The sequence below is a fragment of the Periophthalmus magnuspinnatus genome, chromosome 17 (genome assembly GCF_009829125.3).
Source record: "Periophthalmus magnuspinnatus isolate fPerMag1 chromosome 17, fPerMag1.2.pri, whole genome shotgun sequence".
In the NCBI taxonomy this organism is placed as follows: domain Eukaryota; kingdom Metazoa; phylum Chordata; class Actinopteri; order Gobiiformes; family Gobiidae; genus Periophthalmus; species Periophthalmus magnuspinnatus.
The window spans coordinates 21,417,135-21,436,383 of record NC_047142.1 but is presented as its reverse complement, the minus strand read 5'-3'; the positions used below and the strand labels follow the sequence as shown (position 1 = coordinate 21,436,383).

At 35.8% G+C, this 19,249-nt stretch overlaps 1 protein-coding gene across 1 annotated transcript; it reads right to left on the bottom strand.

Annotated features, from left to right (window-relative positions):
* Positions 1-300: 300 nt before the first annotated feature.
* npc1 (Niemann-Pick disease, type C1) lies at positions 301-18,713 on the bottom strand. The gene is made up of 25 exons (XM_033982151.2): positions 18,552-18,713; positions 16,072-16,200; positions 15,884-15,990; positions 14,361-14,506; positions 14,011-14,178; positions 13,158-13,407; positions 12,636-12,718; positions 11,872-12,242; positions 11,119-11,345; positions 10,447-10,547; positions 9,937-10,039; positions 9,616-9,805; positions 9,246-9,428; positions 8,682-8,796; positions 8,002-8,129; positions 6,935-7,069; positions 6,760-6,849; positions 6,458-6,648; positions 6,241-6,356; positions 5,362-5,491; positions 4,493-4,678; positions 3,799-4,030; positions 3,008-3,121; positions 2,145-2,307; positions 301-1,438 (listed from the first exon to the last, which is right to left on the bottom strand). Exons 1-25 carry the CDS (start codon positions 18,627-18,629, stop codon positions 1,356-1,358), a joined length of 3,819 nt encoding a protein of 1,272 aa, XP_033838042.1. The 5' UTR covers positions 18,630-18,713; the 3' UTR covers positions 301-1,355.
* Positions 18,714-19,249: the final 536 nt, after the last annotated feature.

Sequence of the window (19,249 nt, the reverse complement as noted above, 5' to 3'; positions counted from 1 at the left end):
GCATGAAGATATAGACAAACGTTTAGATATACATAATTGTCACACAACTATTTAATGAGAGTTAAAAATATCAAAGCCATTCTTCACAGTTATGATTGTGTCAATGCAGAGCACTGATAAAATTGTTATACAGTTGCTCCAAAGTATTTTACACCAAGGTTAAAGAGTAAAATACTTTAAGGTTAGGCCAACAGTTCATCAAATGATAAATTAAAAACAAACAATACTATCATGACAGTATCCCTTCAATGTCCAGGCAATAATTATAATAATCTTCATGAACAAATCGACAAGAGTCACCAAGTGTCAGGTTTTATTGAAGCCAATTATTTCTTTTAAAACATAATGCATGGGCATTGGAGGAAGACATTTCAAAACAACAAACATGCTAATTATCATGTAATAAAAAATAAGTTAAAACAAACTTGGAATGAAAGCAAAAAAACTGTCCTACTCCAGTGCACGGTTTTTCTGATGATAGAGTCAGTCCTGTGTCAGAAATGAATACAATAAAGTGTTTTCTTCAGTAACTGGGAACACATTGTGTAAACAAAAAACATGAGGATTAAGCATGTATCTGCAGAGGTTTCTGAGGCATATGTTTGCAAAACATAACAAAAAGCAATAGACAATTACACAAAAGACAAGACTCAACAAAAGCCTGTAAAATCTGGGCTGGTGGGTGCAGTTTGGACAGAGATGCACTACGCCTACACTGCAGCCTGTGGAGACCTATTCTGGGCGTAAAGAGCAACAAGCTAAAACATGAGACTTTTTAGAAAAGGAGCTGTTTGGACATTAAAAAGCAGTGAAGGGTTTACAATCTAAATCACATCAGAAAACAGAACTGTTATTGCTTGGTGCAAATGCTACAAATGTCTAACATGAGAATAAGGTCCAGATGTGCGGTGCTTCTCAGAGCCATTAAAAGGTTAGATGGTCTGTTTGTGCTAAGTTCAAGTCAGTATACAAACTGTTAAATAGTTTTAAAACAAATAAATCTTTGCACATAATTTTTCTGGATACATTTCTTAAAAAACTATGTTCTGTATTACCCTTTATACCTTTCCAAATCAAACTGTTAGATTTGCAACTATGAGGTTTATAATGTAGGTACATGGGTGGTGTCTCTCCTACTTCCACATCTTGTTCCAATGCATTTGAACATTGAAGATAAACCATAATGTTAATCATTGTCTGTAGTTCTGGTTTGGTGATGAGTTTTTAGGGAGACAATGCAGTTTGAAGCATATAATCCTGAGTTATCCTGTGCATGTCAGCGGCGATGAGACAATGAGTGTAAGTAATCATAGAAACCCACTCCAATAGTCACTTCAAAGTTCATGTCCGTTTGACTAATAGTTCAACAGGTGTTCCCTTTCTGTACCAGCGAACCGTCTGTTAGCTGCTGCCACTTTGGCCTTGTTGGCTGAAGGACCTGTGAAAAAGACAAAATTATACTACATTACAATAGGGAACAATGGGCCTAAATCACTGCTGAAATACAGCACAGGTATTGGATTTCTGGAGTTATTAGATTATTGAAATGTCATGACTGTTTCATGACATTTACATCTGATGTGAGTAATCCCATTCAAAAAAATATGAAACAAGTGCAAACTAATGCAGCAAAATTAAGTTATTTAAAATTTATTGTACTGCATCTTCTATATTTTTTATGATGATCATTTGTGATTTATGTTTTGATTTGTTTTAATGTCTTTCTTATTCTGTAAAGCACTTTGTATGGCACAATTCCTACACAAAATAGTTCAAATAAACTTTCCTTGGCTTGCCTAAATACAATGGTTATTATAAAATCTCTTTGATTAACTGACACATATCACCAGGTGTTTTTGATGATTTGTGAATATAAACACACACCAAAAATCATCAGATTATTCTAGGTATCTGGGTACATTTTTATGATCTTTTTATGATTTGGGTAAAAGATTGCTTGTAACACTATTTCTGGGCAATCTCAAAGTGAAAACAGACTAAAGACTAAAAGCTTAATCTAATATTATATGGTTTACTAATTCTTATTCTTAAAAGAATAAAGATGATAAAAAACACCAATGGGAAACACTGTATATAGTAATTTGACTGATAATATAATTCTTGATTAAGTTAAATATATTGACCTATATAGCTGAGGAGCACAGGGAGGAAGATGAGACCATGTGCTGCCCCCAGGAGGACAATGGCGAGGTACATCCTGAAGTAGAAGACCTGGAAAATTTGTGATGTGGACAGGGCCAAGATCAGGATTCCTCCGAATTTTGTCAATGTGATGCCACTGAACACCTAGAATCAAAACAGTGATAAGAGACACAAAATTTAAAACAATCAAATCAAAATGAGCAAACTGCAACAGCTACAACTATTTACTGTAGTGTTAAAATATTGTCTACAAACTACCATAGAATAAAATCTTCTAACCATGTTTAGACCTCTACAAACATAATCCGAAATGAATGGGAGTCTTGTATTAGACAACAGATCATTTTTCACGATTCTCTCAATTGTTAATATTTTGGACATGTTTAAAAGGTACAGTTAAATTAACCTTGATGTTAAAGCATAAATTACAAATATAATCCAGATGCAATACCTGTCAAACATAATAAGTACATAATAAAGTTTCTTGAGCCTATCCAAACTACTTTAGTGGAGTATTATAAGTTGATCTCTCCCATAAGCCCATCTGTTAAGTTGTTGTACTGTCCTGAGTAGTACAGTCAGGTTGCCAAAATCCCTAACATCATCAGGGCTATTTTTACAAAACATTTTCAAATATAGTTGTGTGGACTTGTTTTGATTGTTTTGAAGACCAGCGAGTTCAAAGTTTACCTTTTACATGAATGCCTGTAATACCTTTTCGTAGTTACTGATTAAATTGGTGAGCTATACAATAATTTAATGGTCTTTGTCAACAAACACGTTTTGAATGTCAAGAAAGCAAATCTGCTCAAAAATCCTCCTCCCAGAATGTGTTGTGACTTACGGAGCTGCCCATGTGTGCCAGTGCCTCCTCCGCTCGCTCCACTCTGCTGCTCTTGACGCTGATGGTAAACGCTCGCACGATGTGACTGCAGAACTCCACTGAGATACCACAACTCTGCAACAACGAGACAACAACTTAAACCATGCAGGGAAATGAAATGGAGTTTTAATGCTAATCTTTTTCTTATCCATTCACTTGTGGACTCAGTCACCCAATCATCTGCATCTTAGCAAGTTCGTTCCATTTCCTCCTAATGATAATGCTCTTACATTTACTTAGACTGCCACCAAAAGTACACAGAACATTTAGAACACTGTGCAGCAGATGGCTGGTAAGATCTGCCAATATTTTGGGCCCAAAACATAAGGCAGATTGTAAGTCATGAAATTAATATTTACACAATATATCAATTCTGCTCTGTATTAAAATATTATATTACAACAAAATAATGGAGGATAAACTGTATGGCCCAACTTATTGAGTACAGCCACAGCATTGTCTCACACACTGAGTGGCCCCTAACTAAAGGCAAAAATGTGTTTAATATAGAAGGTTAATGCAAATTAATACCATTATATTTTGTATGCTATTTGTGTCCAAAAAAACTTTAAAACATTCTTAAGGGAGTAAAACTTCTGAAACTTTCTAAAACTTCTAAAACACCTAAAACATCTAAACCTTTTCCACGTACCCCGTTACTGCCTGCGTACACTGTGGTCTGCTGTGTAAAACCAAAGCCAAATCACTGAGCTAAAGGAGATGTTTTATAGTGGAAAACCCCTTGTTCTCACCATGACTAAGTTGACCAGAGAGACTGCATTGAGGCTGATACTCCAGAGCCACATGACCCCAAACATGTTGACCAGGATCATGGCGATGGTGCAGCTGACGAGGACGGCCGACCACAGCTCCAAGCCCAGCAGTATTGTTGTAACCACAAAGATGGCCAACAGTGACACGCCCAGGTTCAGAGCAGTGTCATATGTGATGGTCAGGTACTGCTCATAGAAGACGTAGAACACGCTGTGGGAGAAAGGAAACAGGAGAGGAGGATGAAAAAAGATTATCAAGCATTAAATTCTCTAAAATCACATTTGCTACATTGTGTGCGTGCAAAAATGACACGGCAATACCCTTTTGGCATTAAAGGATAACTAATAAGGTATACCTTAAACCTTAAATGTCACCTATAACAGAAACCCATGACTAAGATTACGTAACTATTATGAAATTCAATTATATCAATATGTATGTTCTGAAGGCAATAATTTTAGCCTGTAGTCATGCATATAATAGTACAATGCTACAAAGTTGTGGCCACTCCATAGTAATATAATCATAAAAAATGCATTGAAATAGCTACATATCAACAAAATACAAATTTGGTTACATTTTCTGTAGGAATTATTAGCATAAGGCCCGTTTCATACAATTGGTGTCATTCTGACTAATTATACTGATAAACATTCTCATCAAAATTTGTACCTGTATGCAAACACATTGTGGCCCATGGCAGCACTGATGTTCTGAGCCAAAGCGCGAGCCATTTTCAAAGCGTTAATGTAATCTGAAGACTCCTTCAAAATGGTGTGATATGTCATGAAGTACGACGCTCCAACATCTGTTTTATTTTTAACCAGGTCCACTGCTGAAGCATAGGCTGCATGACCACTGAAAGAAAAAGATACATACAAAAATAATGAAAATGGATGCCTTACATAGTTGGTTTTCTAGAAAGTAAATCGTGCCATTGAATGTGGTTTAAAGGTGCACTATGTAACTGTTCTGGTGGCAGTCGGCACCAGTTTGTATTCACAGAGATGTTATTTCTCACACATGTCTTAATTATGATTATGATTTCATATTTTCATCTTGCATTTATTCAAGTGTAAGGGTTTTTAATGCCTTGTAAAACATAAATTTTTAGTGTAAGCAGGGTCACCTTTGGACCAATCTTTCCTGTAACTTGGCCTCTCTTGCTAGTGTCATCTCCGTAGAGAAAAGTAATGAACATGTGTCATTCAACCATACCTATGTGCAATACTCAAGTCACTTTACAGAGACGTTATATTAGAGTCTATTTTTAGTTTATTTTTAAGTCTATTTTTTAAATTATTATAAGCTATTTATCTATTATCTTGTTTTATTGCATGTACCATTTTCCTTCTGTTCTTTAACTGTGCAGTGCAATACTGGAATTTCCCCACTGTGGGACTAATAAAGGCATATCTTATCTTATCTTAATAAATAGTCGACCCTCCACCAGAAAAGTGACATAGGTGGATAGACTCAAAGTTAAAGGAGTACTATCTGGAAATCACAAGTGTAAAGACACAAATATGATAAAAAATTACCCTTTTCCACATTTTGGATTGGGGTTGTCTGATAAAAACATTGGTAGAAATCGCATAAATTCATCTCCAGTCGGCCGCTTCTTTCCTTCAGTACTCATTTCCCGACAATGGACACAAGATGGATCCACCACTGAAAAAAAAATACAAAAAAATATAACATTTGCAGGAACAAAGAAGACTATCATTTGTTGTTTTTCAGCTAAGGTTTAAGATGTTAATGAACAGAACTAGTGCATAATTAATAAGTAAAAAGTTATAATCCACAGAGGGCAATAAGATGAAAAAGGAACTTGTATAATCATCTTGAGGTCAAAAGTTCACAGCAAAAATGTCGTGCCTGATGTACCAAATTTTTTTAAATATAACTAAGTTTGTTGCATTTCTACATATTTGTAACACAGACACAAGTAACCTATTTGCAACAAACTGTATTATCCAATTAGATAACTTAATAATTTCGTTCAAAATACCAACAAATATTGCACTTCTCATTCCCTGTTCGGATTTGTCTTTTAAAAACGAGTAAATATGGTTAAAATTTAATTGTAACAACAACTTATCAAACTTATTAAAATACTGAAAGGTACACTGGGCAACTTTTCTAGTAGAGAGCCTGCTGCTTGTCTCCATGAAGATATTATATTCAAATATTCTACAGTAAGGTATTAAATTTACCTTATCTTTAATTTAGTCAAGTACAGATGTTTATGGCTAAAATAGATTGAAAATAATGCTTTCTTATCTGAACAGGATTGATGTTTAATCCCAAACTACAGAGCATTCCATGCAAAGCTATAACTCCACGGAGACAAGCAGGTAGTGGACTCCAGCAGAAAAGTTACATAGTGCACCTCTCAGGACAATCTACATTAAAATTACCGGAAGCATTGCAGAAGGCCCCTGTACTGTTATAGAAGCGACAGCAGGTGGACTGTGGCTTCACCCAGTCAAAGTAATCATCGAGCCAAGACGATGGTGTGAACCCGATCGTAGTGCTAAAATAAAAAAAATTAAAGTCCATTTATTTATGGCAATGCCCTAAAAGTCTGCCTTACCATTTAAGTCAACATTGTTTTGGGGTGATAGTTAAACTTACTAGTTGCTGATCTCTGAAGCGGTGTAGACCTGTTGGACCAGAGAGTTGTTGTTGCAGCCCACTCCTCCACACACAGCATTTTGTCCCTCCAGGCTCCTATAGTCAAGTCCATCCTCCACCACAAAGTACACAGGAGCCCCGGTGTGGAGGTACTCAGACAGGTTTTTGAAGTAATCCAACACATACGAATCCTACAATAAGAAGAAATGTATAAAGCAAAAAGCAAACTATGATTATAACCAGCCAATAGAAACAGGGATTCAAATGGTATATCCAAATATTGGCACCAAACTCAGACTTACATCGGGCATTGATAGTTTCTGGTCCAGTCCAACTTCAACTTTGTTAACCACGGCAATGCTGAAGGACAGCATCCCAACAAATACCGCCACCTAATCAATAAATAAAATATAAACAAAAATAAATAAAAAAACAATACCGACACTAGATATATTTAAAAAAAAAAAAGGCACTTACAATGACTGGTCGCACCCATTCTTTGAGCACAAACGGAGCATAGATTTTCTTGAAAAATTTGAAGAGGCATCCATCTGTTTTAGTTTCCTGACCATCTGCTAGTTTGACACAACACAGGATGTCCAAGCGATTCCCCTTTTAAACATAAGATATACCATTATACTATATTCAATTGTGAGCTGGATGTCGAGACTTATTGATTTTATGATTAGTCATTATACATGTCAAAATAGGATATTAGTAACAGTAGAAGCTGTTCTCCACAGATAGAACAGATTTTTATGTCAAACATCGTAAATTAGAGACACTGAATTAGAAATTCTGTGGCATATGAATATTAACTTTCATTTCATGATATGAATAACAATTGTATGATAATTTTAGACAGTGTATACAAAAGTGGTAATCAAAAACAGCATCATATTGTGAGATCCATTTGAAGAAAATATAATCTAATAAAAACTACACAAAGAAATGTATTTATTGACCTCATTCCACCGAATGCCTTTTGCCATAAATGCAACTAAACCACACTCTCTTTGTGGTGGCACTTCCGGTTAAGCAGGAATCACATTCATTTCAAAGGAGAATTTGGCAAAGGTTTTGCCACCAAAATATGATATAAAGTAGGTTGATTTGTCTAAAATGTTCTATGTTCATGTGCACCAATAAGTCAACACTGCATCGATTCTCTGGGAGGCTTTAAAACAACTCTGTAGTCCCTATAGAACTTATTTACTGTCAAGATTGGCAGTCCCATGCAAGACAACACAACCCGAATAGTTATGGGGCACCCATGGCAACTTCATCAAAGGGGAATAAATTAACTGTATTTTACTTAAATATGTATATATATTTAAGTATGTGTGTAGTAAATGTACTTTTATATGGCATTACTATGATTAAATTATATAGCTTGTTTTAGAGATAACTGTTCATGTATTGTGTATTTTAAAGAAGAACCCCAGAAAGAATAGCTGGCTGTCGAGGCTGTCATTGGGGATCCTAATAATAAACAACAAATAAACCAAACATATCTTAACCAGTCGCACATTTTCTTGACATACCTCCTGTCTCTTGGCATCCAGGCCAAGTAAGCTGACAAAGCAGCTGATCTGCAAGAGGAAATCAATAAAAATTGCCAGACCAGCAAACAAAGAGAAAGTCCTCACAGCAGGCATGTTGGACAGGGCGCCTGGAAAAAAAATGAAAGAAAACCCCAAAACATGTCAATAATATCATCAGCATGTGACCAATGAGGAGACTGACCCAGTGCAAAAAGGGGGGTACTATTACACATGAAATAGGATCAGAAAATAGGTCTAAACCAGGGCTTGATGCTCTGTGGCCACAAAAACAAAATAAAAAATGTGCCTTTTCCAGAATATAATTGCTTTCTGAATGTGCTGCATGTGACCATCCCAACACAGTTTTTACACTTTTCTCCTGTTTTCTTCAGTTCCATTTTACTCACCAACTGATGACAGAACTGTGGCCATAAAAAAAATCAAACTGCCCAGGGAGGTATTAATCGCCAGCACGTGGTCTTGTATACTTAACCCAAAAGGAGGGCTTTTAATAGTGTCCAGGAGAGACAGCAAGATCACTCAAACATGCATGAATGATTAAGAGAACCACTTCAGACATGTTTTTGAGGAGGGAACACCATTGTAACAAGGTAAAAAGTTGATTTAGCATAATACCCCCTCTTTAATGATCTATAAGACATGTTATGGCTGAACATTACCAAGGAAAAATGCCACAGTCTCAGAGAAGGAGGAGAGGAACATGCTTGGGGCCACATCTCCGAGGATACGGCCAATCTGCTGGTGAAGCTCCTCTTGTGGCATACGCTCATCCCTCTGTCACAAATACAATCATTTAGTGAGTTTAGGAGGACATTTAATAATATGGGACACATGAACATTACATCAAGATATTTTTTTCATTAAAATACATCACAGACATAAAGTCCATTAAGTGCTATATCATTAGTAATGTCTAAGTGGACATTAGACATTACTAATGATATTAGCACTTAATGGAACAAGACAAGGACTTAACCAGGAATAAAGCAAGAGTAGGAGAGGAGCAAACCCAGTCTACATTAGGACTAAACTGGGGCCAAATAAGGATCAAGTCAATATGAAAGCAACCTAATACATTTGGCAAGTACTTTTTGTCACTTGTGTTGCCTCTTGCATAAACTTTATCTTGATAATCCACCTGGTATATCACTTTGAAGTATGCATGAAGTAAATGTGGATAATAGTGCATGAATTCATCAATGAAGTATCAGTGACCAGATTACCTGGTAGGTTTGCACTATAATAAAGATGTTGTCCACTCCGACGGCCAAAACCAAGAATGGAATCACTTCAATCACAATGAGGGTGAGAGGCATGCCAAAGTAGCTAAAAAGACCCAGAGAAGATGATACAGAGCTTAGGACGATCAGGATACCCGCTATGCCCAGGGAAACCTTGGAGTCCACCTGTCAAAGAAAAAAAAACAACAAAAAACATAGTAGTTACATCAATATTTGTTGAAGGATCGAAAACTTGCTGGACTACTTTAGGAATTTAAGTTGCATGATGAAACAGGAAAAATGGGATGGGCTAAGAATCGCAAGATAGTCCTGATTGGTTGATTTGTATGGTGCAAAAGACTAGGACTCCTACCAAGATGCGCTCACAGCTTTGAATGTGTCCCAAAGCCAAGGAAATGTAGATGAACATGATGGCGTAGCTCATTATAATGGTGCTTATATCACTGTTGCTCTCTCTGTCGATCTCATCTTCAATGCTCCTCTCAGAACTGAAGGAGACAGTCAGGTTTGGATGTCTGTAGTGTTTCATGAAGTGGATGAACCTACAAACAAATATGAAGAAAAAATATCAAGGCCAGTAGTAGTAGAAGTAGTAATAGTAGTATAGTTATAGTAGTATTTTTAGTTGAAGTAGTAGTAGTGGTAGCAGTAGTAGTTATAGTAGTATTCTTACTCCTTCTCCCAGGCCATAGCTTTGCCTTTATGTTCATCATCATCTTTGTAGTTGTTGAGAGGAAATGTGATCACAAGTGCTGTAGCATTGTTGTAGTTGGTTTCTGTTAAAAAACATTTAGCAACAAAAATGAAAAGGTTAATAACAACAATCATCTGATACATAATCCTTAACTCTGCTTCTCAACAGTTTTTTATATACTCAGTCAGTGGTCAAATGGTACAAACATACAGTCTGTGAACAACAACTCAAATTATAGATTAAATACATTATTTTCTTTCACAGTCTGCCGTAGCAGTCTATAACTGCATGTTTTCAATATGTGAACCTACTCTGATAAGATAACTATCAATTATATCAGATACTGGATACAGGATAATACTATAGTTAAAATAAAAAAATAAAAAATCTCTATATATTTACCAATACATGATGCCTTTCACTTTCAACTTTTCCCACATACTGTATCTATCCAATTAAACCATGAAACAAAATGTATATGTTTCTCACCATCATAGCCCCCAAGAGCCAGCCAGGGGAACACAGGACCTCCAAACGTCCCAAGGCAGGGGTCATGAAGGGGGGTGGTGTCGTTCAGAGAGGCAGGTGCACTGTCAAAACAGAACTATATTCAGTGCATCTGTGCTCTGGCTTTGGACAGTGTCAAGGGCAGTCTGGCATTACATCATCAAATACATCTGTAATCAGCTCTGAAGGCCACCGTGCCCCAAAAGTGAATGTTGACAACTTTTATAGCAAACTATTTCAAATGTGTAAATGTTAATGTCTTGAAAAGCCTCGGGGTAAATTTAATGGACCAATATAACATTTCAAACTAGATTAGACTGCATCGTCAAAACACAAAACAACATAAAAAGAATAACACAAAAACTTTTAGCTGCACATATTCCTGCTAAAACTGCTAAAATTCAAAAATGAATGCTGATATAATGATTTATAACATCTTGGTTCATTTCACTTTCACTTTTGCAGTTGTTTATCTAAATTAGCCAAAACAGCTCAGAATTCTTGGTTATTTGATTTCCTATCCATTCTTTCAGAGGCTTTTACAGATGAATGCTTAGTCACTGATAATAGCCTAATATGTCTTCTTTAAATTTAAATTGCAAAGAGGCAATACATTTTTGCAAGACTTAAATGTATTTGCAGAAAACATCTCACCTGACGCAGTAGAGAAAATGGCTGTGGTAGTCTGCGTACACAAAAAATTCATCCCCAATGGTTCGGTCCAGGGCCTCGTGGCTGTTCTGGAAGTAGTTCAGGACACTCAGGATGGTGCAGTTGTTGTTGTACGGAGCCAAAGGAGCCAAACAAATGTCCTTCAGTGTTACGTTTTCACCTTTAAATGTTGCCACGATGTTTTCAATATCGAGCTGCAGATCCAAAACCTGCAAAAACAAATGTGAAAAGAGGAACAGGAAAAGCAGTTAGCCACAACTTTAACCCAACTGTGGCTAAATAGGACACAGAGGAGAGAAATGTATTATTATGTCAGCAAATGTTACAATGTACAGTAACATGACATGGTAAAAATGCTTTGATAAACATTAGATTATATTGCAAACATTCCTCTGTAGATTCTGAATGTTGCTCAGTATGTCCTTAAAAGTTTTTGAAGAGTGAAAATATTTATAAGCCTAAGAGCCTAAGAGGGGCATTAATTTCATATCTGTTGTAATAACCAATTTATAAAAAAGGTATATTTTGTTTAGACAAATCCCTTTCCAACATTTTGTTCCACTTTTTAATTTTTCATGTTTTGGCTAATGTTTTTTTTACCAATAGGATTAGGGAAATATAGATCTACATGTAAAATATTTAGCTCCCAATCATACAACATTGTAAAATTTATTGACGTTGTATATTTATTGTACGTTGTTTTCAAATATTGTTCAAGACTTTTGTATCTCTCACCTGATGAAGAATATCTTTGGTAAGAATAGTCTTGAACGGCACATCCGGCCCAGGAAAGTATGGCGAGTACATATCCGGATGGTTTAGAGGAGTTGTAATGATTAGCTGAGTCGTTCTGAAAAAGGGTCCAAAATGGTTATCGAAGTAGTCCTTTTCTTTGCGAGCCTGGCTGCTGGGAGATGACCACAGCTCCACAGGGTCGGTGGTGATACGCATGTAAACCAAACCACCAGAGGACACTGCCACCAAAATGATACTGCCCAGGATAACCAGTAGAGGGTGGCGCACGCAGAAAGACCCCCAGCAACTGAAGACAACACGCATGGAGTTCTCAAAGCGCTCGCCCAGTCTCTCACAACAGGATGCATTCACTAGAGAGAACAGATAATCAAATTCAATAATAAACATATTACAAGCACCCTCCTGTTTTTCACAATTGTTTCTTATGACATATTTTTTCTCTAAAGATGATTGTTGGAATTTAGTTGCTGGAAGTTGGAATTCAATATTATTTACCTCTTCTCACTACAAAATGCCAAAAGGTTGGTCCCAGCAGGAAATAACAGTGAATTAGGGCTAAAGATGAATCTAAATGTGTGCATGAAAGTGTTTATAAATGTGCAAAAAAACATAAAAAGAACATCCCTGAAAACAATATACTTAAGAGTAATAGTAATGTAGAACATAGTTGAATTTGCTAATTTTATGTCTTTAAATGGCGAAGCTGTGCTTTAAATGTGACTACACCAAACAGTTTGTTGTACCTTGATCAGGGTCATCGCTGTTCAGAGATAGTGGGCTGTTGCTGTCCAGAATGGGGCCATATTCTGACATGATTGTCCTTTTCCTACACAAACAAAACCATTGACTAATTTTTTCTTTTTACTTGAAGGAAAAAATGTACAACTTCATTTGGGGGTTCAGAGTCAAAAATAGCAAGTCAAATTTTAAAATGTGGTTAGGGTCCTACACATCATGTCACCACAGCCTTCGAAGCAATTGGGCAAACAAAACCATTTTCTCAGTTTTTCTCTGGAGGGGTGTACGCCGTTTGCTTATTATCACCTCAAATCGAATGTTAGATAACTAAGTATATTTCGTATACAATGTTATTCTTGCTACTGCTATATAATAGATTTACTACTGCGGCTCTCTTGGCAAAAAGGGAAAAATAATCGAACACGAATCTAATACCAAGACTTGACAAACCAGTACAAAAGGTATGAGGAAAACCCCTTCACGACAGTTGTTCAAAAGAAACCAAAAAAAACATGTCTGTAATTTACCTGTAGCACCAAGCTCCAACCACAAATCCCACAAAGATAAGGAGGAAGGCCATGTACGAGACCCACATGATGACCACCATTGCATCCATCCCCAAAATAGTCCATGGAGGGGGCAGAGGGGGAGGGACCGGTTTGGGACCACATGCCGGGGTACAGTCCTGGCAGGAGCAGGGGCCTGAACCATCCTCCAGGCCCTCGGTGCAGTTGTATGTGTGGTTGTTCATGGGATTGAAACCTCCAAGTGGTGCATCTACAATATAGCAAAATAATAGTGATAAATACGTGAATGACAGTGGGGACATTTACATGGCCAGCAGACTACAATAATCAAATAACCCAATAATCATCAAAAACACCTGGTGACATGGAACAGTTAACCAGTAGATTTTTATATTAACTGTTGTACTTGGAAGAAAAGGTACAATAAATTTTACTCAAATCTTTTGTCTTTCACTATTGTCTTTGTCAGATTGTCAAATATAATCTGAAAATTCCAGGAATCAGATAATAATCAGATTTTTGGTAGTAAATGTTTGTGTCGTCACTGTTCTTGTCTGTTTTAAAAATGGACCATGAGTCCGGAATAAAGATGCATTGAATAGAACTTCACTCATCCACTCCCCAAATTACATTTTTGTCAGCTACTATTGTAGCCACATCTAGCCTGGGGCTGAATGAAAGAGGCATGGCTGCCAATCGGCCCCAATGGTCATTCCAACTGCCTCAACTCACTCATTCACACATCACATTCATAATTAGTGGGTAGAGTGCATTGCCCAAGGATACAATAATATACACTTACTGGAGATGCAATAACAAACACTACCAAATAATAATACATAATATATCTTACCTGAGAATTTGGGCACTATGGAGAATGGTGTCTGCCCATTGTTAATATCAAAAAGGTATTGAATCCAGTTGGTGGCATTGCATTGACTGGCATCTTTCCCACACAGCAGGGACAGGGCCTTGACGTTACTGGAGGGTGCTTGGACATCTTTACAGGCATTGTACATGGCTAAAAAAAAAAAAAATATGTAGGCTTATGAAACTTGATTGTATTTCCTCTTTGTTATTTTTACAACATCTATGACCATTTGTTACCCAAACTGTTTCATAGCTTGAGTGTTACTTAGGGAAGTGGCATGTGAGATCTGTTAGCAGTTGTAACTAAAAGACAGAAATATTTTAAGTTCTTACCATCTGCAAATCTCTGCCCGATGTAGTACTGGACCTCTAATACATTGTTTCCATTGAATAAAGTGGTGTTCATGAACTGGCTCTGATGGGGGCTGCATGTCAGCTCACAGAACAGGGTCATCAGGTTAAAATAACATGCGGGACACCTGCAAACAAATGTGATTAAATAAATTAATGTACTTCAGGCATCAGTAATAACTAGATAGGGGTTGGGTGATATTGACTTTTTTTTTTTTTTTTTTTCTTTGGAGAATCCTGATATTCAGCCAATGTTATGGCAATCCATCAGAAAAGTGCCCGAAAAGTATTTGTTTAGGTTCAAGTATCTCACAAAAGTAGATTGTAGTATAAACCACAAAAGTCTAGAAATAGTCACCTTATATCCTTGATAGGATAATTGTGCGTGTTTCTTTTTGGAGCCTAAGGCAGACAGTATACCATATTGTAATACATATACACAAAACAGCAATTGTAATAATCATTTTGGATCAGCTTCCCACCTCTAAATAATAAAAGAATACTGCTAAAATTTTCAAATATAAATGACAATTACTTTTACAACATAATTTATTGAATAGAAAAATACCTGGCCAATCATTAAAGAAGTACATTGATTGAGGATACATTTCTGAGTCCATCCCCTTGTATTCTGTTTCTATGCAAAAAAAATAATTAGCCATCTTACTATTGCAAGATTATATGATTCGTTTTTTGGACTGTGCTCTTTTTTTTTTTTTTTAATCAATAGTGTCACAAGACCCCATTATTAAAGGATGTACCTGTCCATTTTGCTACACGCCCTGTTGAAGCTAAGCAGGTTGAAACATGTTGGAAACCAAATGGTTTCCACTCCTCTCTTCACACAGCCAACCATTTGTGCATAGTTCTGACTAACAAATTATATAGGACCAACAAAACAATTTGAGTTCATGATTACCTTTGTTTAAAACAAACTCTTTTGGTCAGCACAATTTTATGTGCACAGTGTCTTTATTGCATGGTAATTTTAATAAAGTACATATATATGACAAGTTACAATACTATTTCACTAAAACATAGTTAACATGATTATATTTTAAATTTTTCTGAAAGAAATTAATAAATAAATAAAAATAAAAATTTTGGTGTAGTTTACCATTTACCATTTATTTCCTGGTTGGACATGGACAACAGAGAGGTTTTCCATAACTGTTACCGAGCAACCATACTGTAAACAAATGCCAAATCTCATCTAATTTCAACAATAGTTACATATAAAAAAATAACACATTTTGTCTGTTAGATGACTGTTTAAACTGGCAAAAAAATGTGTTCCTTGTGTCCTTGAATTTTTTATCAAATTTTGTGTATTAATGACATAGATAGAGGGATACCTTCTTAAAACTAAACGGCACGTCTGAGTGTAGATGCTAAATGTTACAAATACGCATAACACTAGGGTCAATGACTTTGAGGAAGAGACAAAAATTACCCCTACAAAAGAATCACATGCTTTATTAGTTAAATTGAAAAACACTACATACCGAGACAGGAACTGAAGGGGCAGCTGCAGACTTCCTTTTAAAGTGCGTAACTGGTCAACATTACAGCAGATAGCCCGGTCACCATAGTTTAAATCAGGACAAAGCTCCTATTGGAGAGATATTGTGTCAGTATTTACTTTTGCACAGTACTTTTCAATAGTCAAAATAAGCCATGGTGAGTATCATACTGTGAGAAGTTCATATCCTTCAGGAATCAGTGGCTGAGGGGGCCCTGTGTAGTTGCAGTTATATTTTTTATCAGGTACTTTTTCAGACGGGTCACACTCCCCATACCAGACACAGTGATCTGCCCCAACCTGAAAGAAACAAAAAAATATATAAAAAAAATTGGAGCAATAATGAATAAGCAGGACTGCAACTAGCTATTATTTTAGTAGTTGACTAGATTAAAAAAAAATCATAATTAGTAAATTATTTCTATTGTACATTGATATTTTAATCATTTTAAACAAATAAAAGGTTGACATATGGTGACTGACGACTTCAATATTTAGGAATATTTTGGGTTATCTGATTATTCTAGTTATTCTGTAAATTCCATTCCATCCTCCTTTTTTGACATTTTGAATTAATGTCGTTTATAACAGTCCTTATTATAAAATGTGTTCGGGGGAATATTTACGATCAAAATACGACGGTCTGATCAATTGGTGAAGCCCTAGATATGAGGCAACGTTTCCTATCAATACTAGAGACTATGTTGGTTTGCCAGAGTCTTATTTCCTACACTGTATTCTAAAATCAAGCAAGACAAGCTTAGTATTAGAATAATTATACTTTGGGTATTTTCATAAACATTTAAATGTAAATACAAAAAAACTATCCAATATGTCTGTTACTTTTTCAATACTAAATAGACAAATATCAAAAGTCAACAAAGCAAAACTATTACCAATGAAGGAAAACTATTACCAATTATACCACTGTATTATCCAATCCTATCCAATCCACTTTATTTGTATAGTACATTTCATAGATAGTTGACAAAGTGCTGCAGAGAGACAGGTAAAACAATCTGACTATAATAAAGAAACATTTAACTAGTTCTAAAACAATAAAAAACTGTTAAAAAAAAGAAAAAAAAGAAAGAAGAAACCAGAAAAAAAACAAAAATATATTTAAAAATATCTAGCTAGAGGGGTAGAACAGAGTGATAGAGTGGGAAAAACACTGCTGCATTACATTTATGGAAAAAATTAATGACAAACTGACGTCAGACTTGAATCAAAACGTCTCATCAGCAAAATGGCTCACATGTGACTGGGGTAACATAGGGAAGTTAATTCACTTAGTGCACAACTGTTGGAGGGAGTAAACCCAGCGTCCTCTGGCCTACTTCTGTTGAAAGGATTAAGTTCAAGGGCCTTCAGTAGAAGGTGTAGAAACACTCATGGTACTAAACTGTGTTATAATAATTATGTTGTATGTTCAGATAAGAACAAGCAGAAGTCCACAAGAGTAGGGAACAATGCTAGTCTGCAGGAGGGAACTACTAGGGCTGGACTCATTTTTAAATTACACACCCAAAGCGCTTTTGTAGTCAACTAGTCATCAATTAATTTTTTGATTGGTTGATTTTTAAAATAATTATTTCAATTCTACAACCAAATAAAAGGTTGAAATATGATGACTGGAGGATTCCACATGAAACATATTTAGGAATAAAGTGTTTTTATGGTGTTTATTATTTGTACTTTTACATTCTGATTTATTAAAACTGTCATCTTTGTTATAAATGGTTATGTGTCATATGTTTTAATACATTAGTTACAATCCAATTGTGGTAGACCTACAAGACCTAACTAAAATAATGATCAAATTGACAAGAAGAAACTACAATATGATTCAACTAACTTCAATAGAGTTTAAAATATGACTGAAAACCCAGCTCTTCCCCCTGGCATTTAATACTAGCTAGACATAGCTCTTGGTGTTTTATTGTTCTTTGTTCTTGTTGACTTTTATGTGAAGCACTTTGATCAGCTGAAGTTGAACTACTCTGAAACTAATAATTGAGACTACTGTCTGTCTTTGGAGAAGAAAATGTATGCAAATTTGGTCAGTTTGAACATATGTTAATATAAAGACGCAAATATTACAATGTCATATGAGCTTGTTATGGCCAAAAGCAAAGCAAAAACTATGACAAAAAATACAGCTTTAGTCACGTTTAGTCGCTGCTAACGTCTTTGCATGCCTATCGATTGTGCAAGGTGAATTATTCTCTAGTGCTACTCATCTCAACAAGTTTCACTTAAGTTTCACATCAAGCTTTACACAGGTTACAATATATATGACTGAGAAAAGAAACATACAAAATATAAACCCGAAATACATAAATTGCACGTAGGATATGTGTTCATAATCGACAGTACTTTATGGACATTGTAAACCTAACCTAAACTATGCAGCTTTCTTATTCATCAGTCAAAGCGATCAGTACTATGTTAAACGCCATTTCTATTTGAAAAATAATAATAATAACAAAAATAACTTACATCATAACTTTAACACTGTAGAAATTGAGAAGTAGATAATTTTAAACAGCTGTTTCAAGGTTTGGTATCGTTAGCCAACACCTTTTCATAGCAGTAGCAGCAAAATCAAGGCTGAGTCACGAGAATAGATCCAATAAAGTTGCACTCACCGATCTAAAATGTCCCACGTAGAGAAGTGTGAGGAGTAAAAACCAGAGTACAGATCTGGTTTGAGGTAAGAGTCCCATCACTGTCACGGGAGGGCAGTTTATTGTGGCACAGAAAAACGAAGTTTCACATTTTTTGTTGTGGACTGTTCTTCCTCGGACGTTTTTGACGAGGGGCGGAGACTGCTCATGTGGATCACCGTGCTACCACCTAGCGGCGGAAATTACACACTACATCCACACCCATAGACCTGTACAGTATAAAGCAGGAATGTTGGATTAAAAAAAAGGAGTAAAAACATATATTCATTCATTGTAATATTATTACATTAGTTTCTTTCTTTTCTTTTGGTTGAAGTGCACAAGCAAGCCTGTGCAAGTCATGTTTCTTTCTTTCTTAATTTTACAAGGCCTATAATTTGAAAACAATAATAAAAAAAAAAAGATCAAATAAACTACTAACAACTGCACAACTAATCAATAGGCCTAAGAGTGAGTAAAGTCTACAGCTGAAAACACAAATGACAGTGTGTTATCAAACCTGATTAATGTATTTGGACAAGACACAAAACACATCATATTCAAGATTGGCCTATAAATGTATCCTATCAGTACAACTCATGACTACATTGGTGAGGATGAAATTTTCAGTGTTTATCTACTTTATCAGAGGAAGGCATTTAATCAATGCTGTTTGAAGT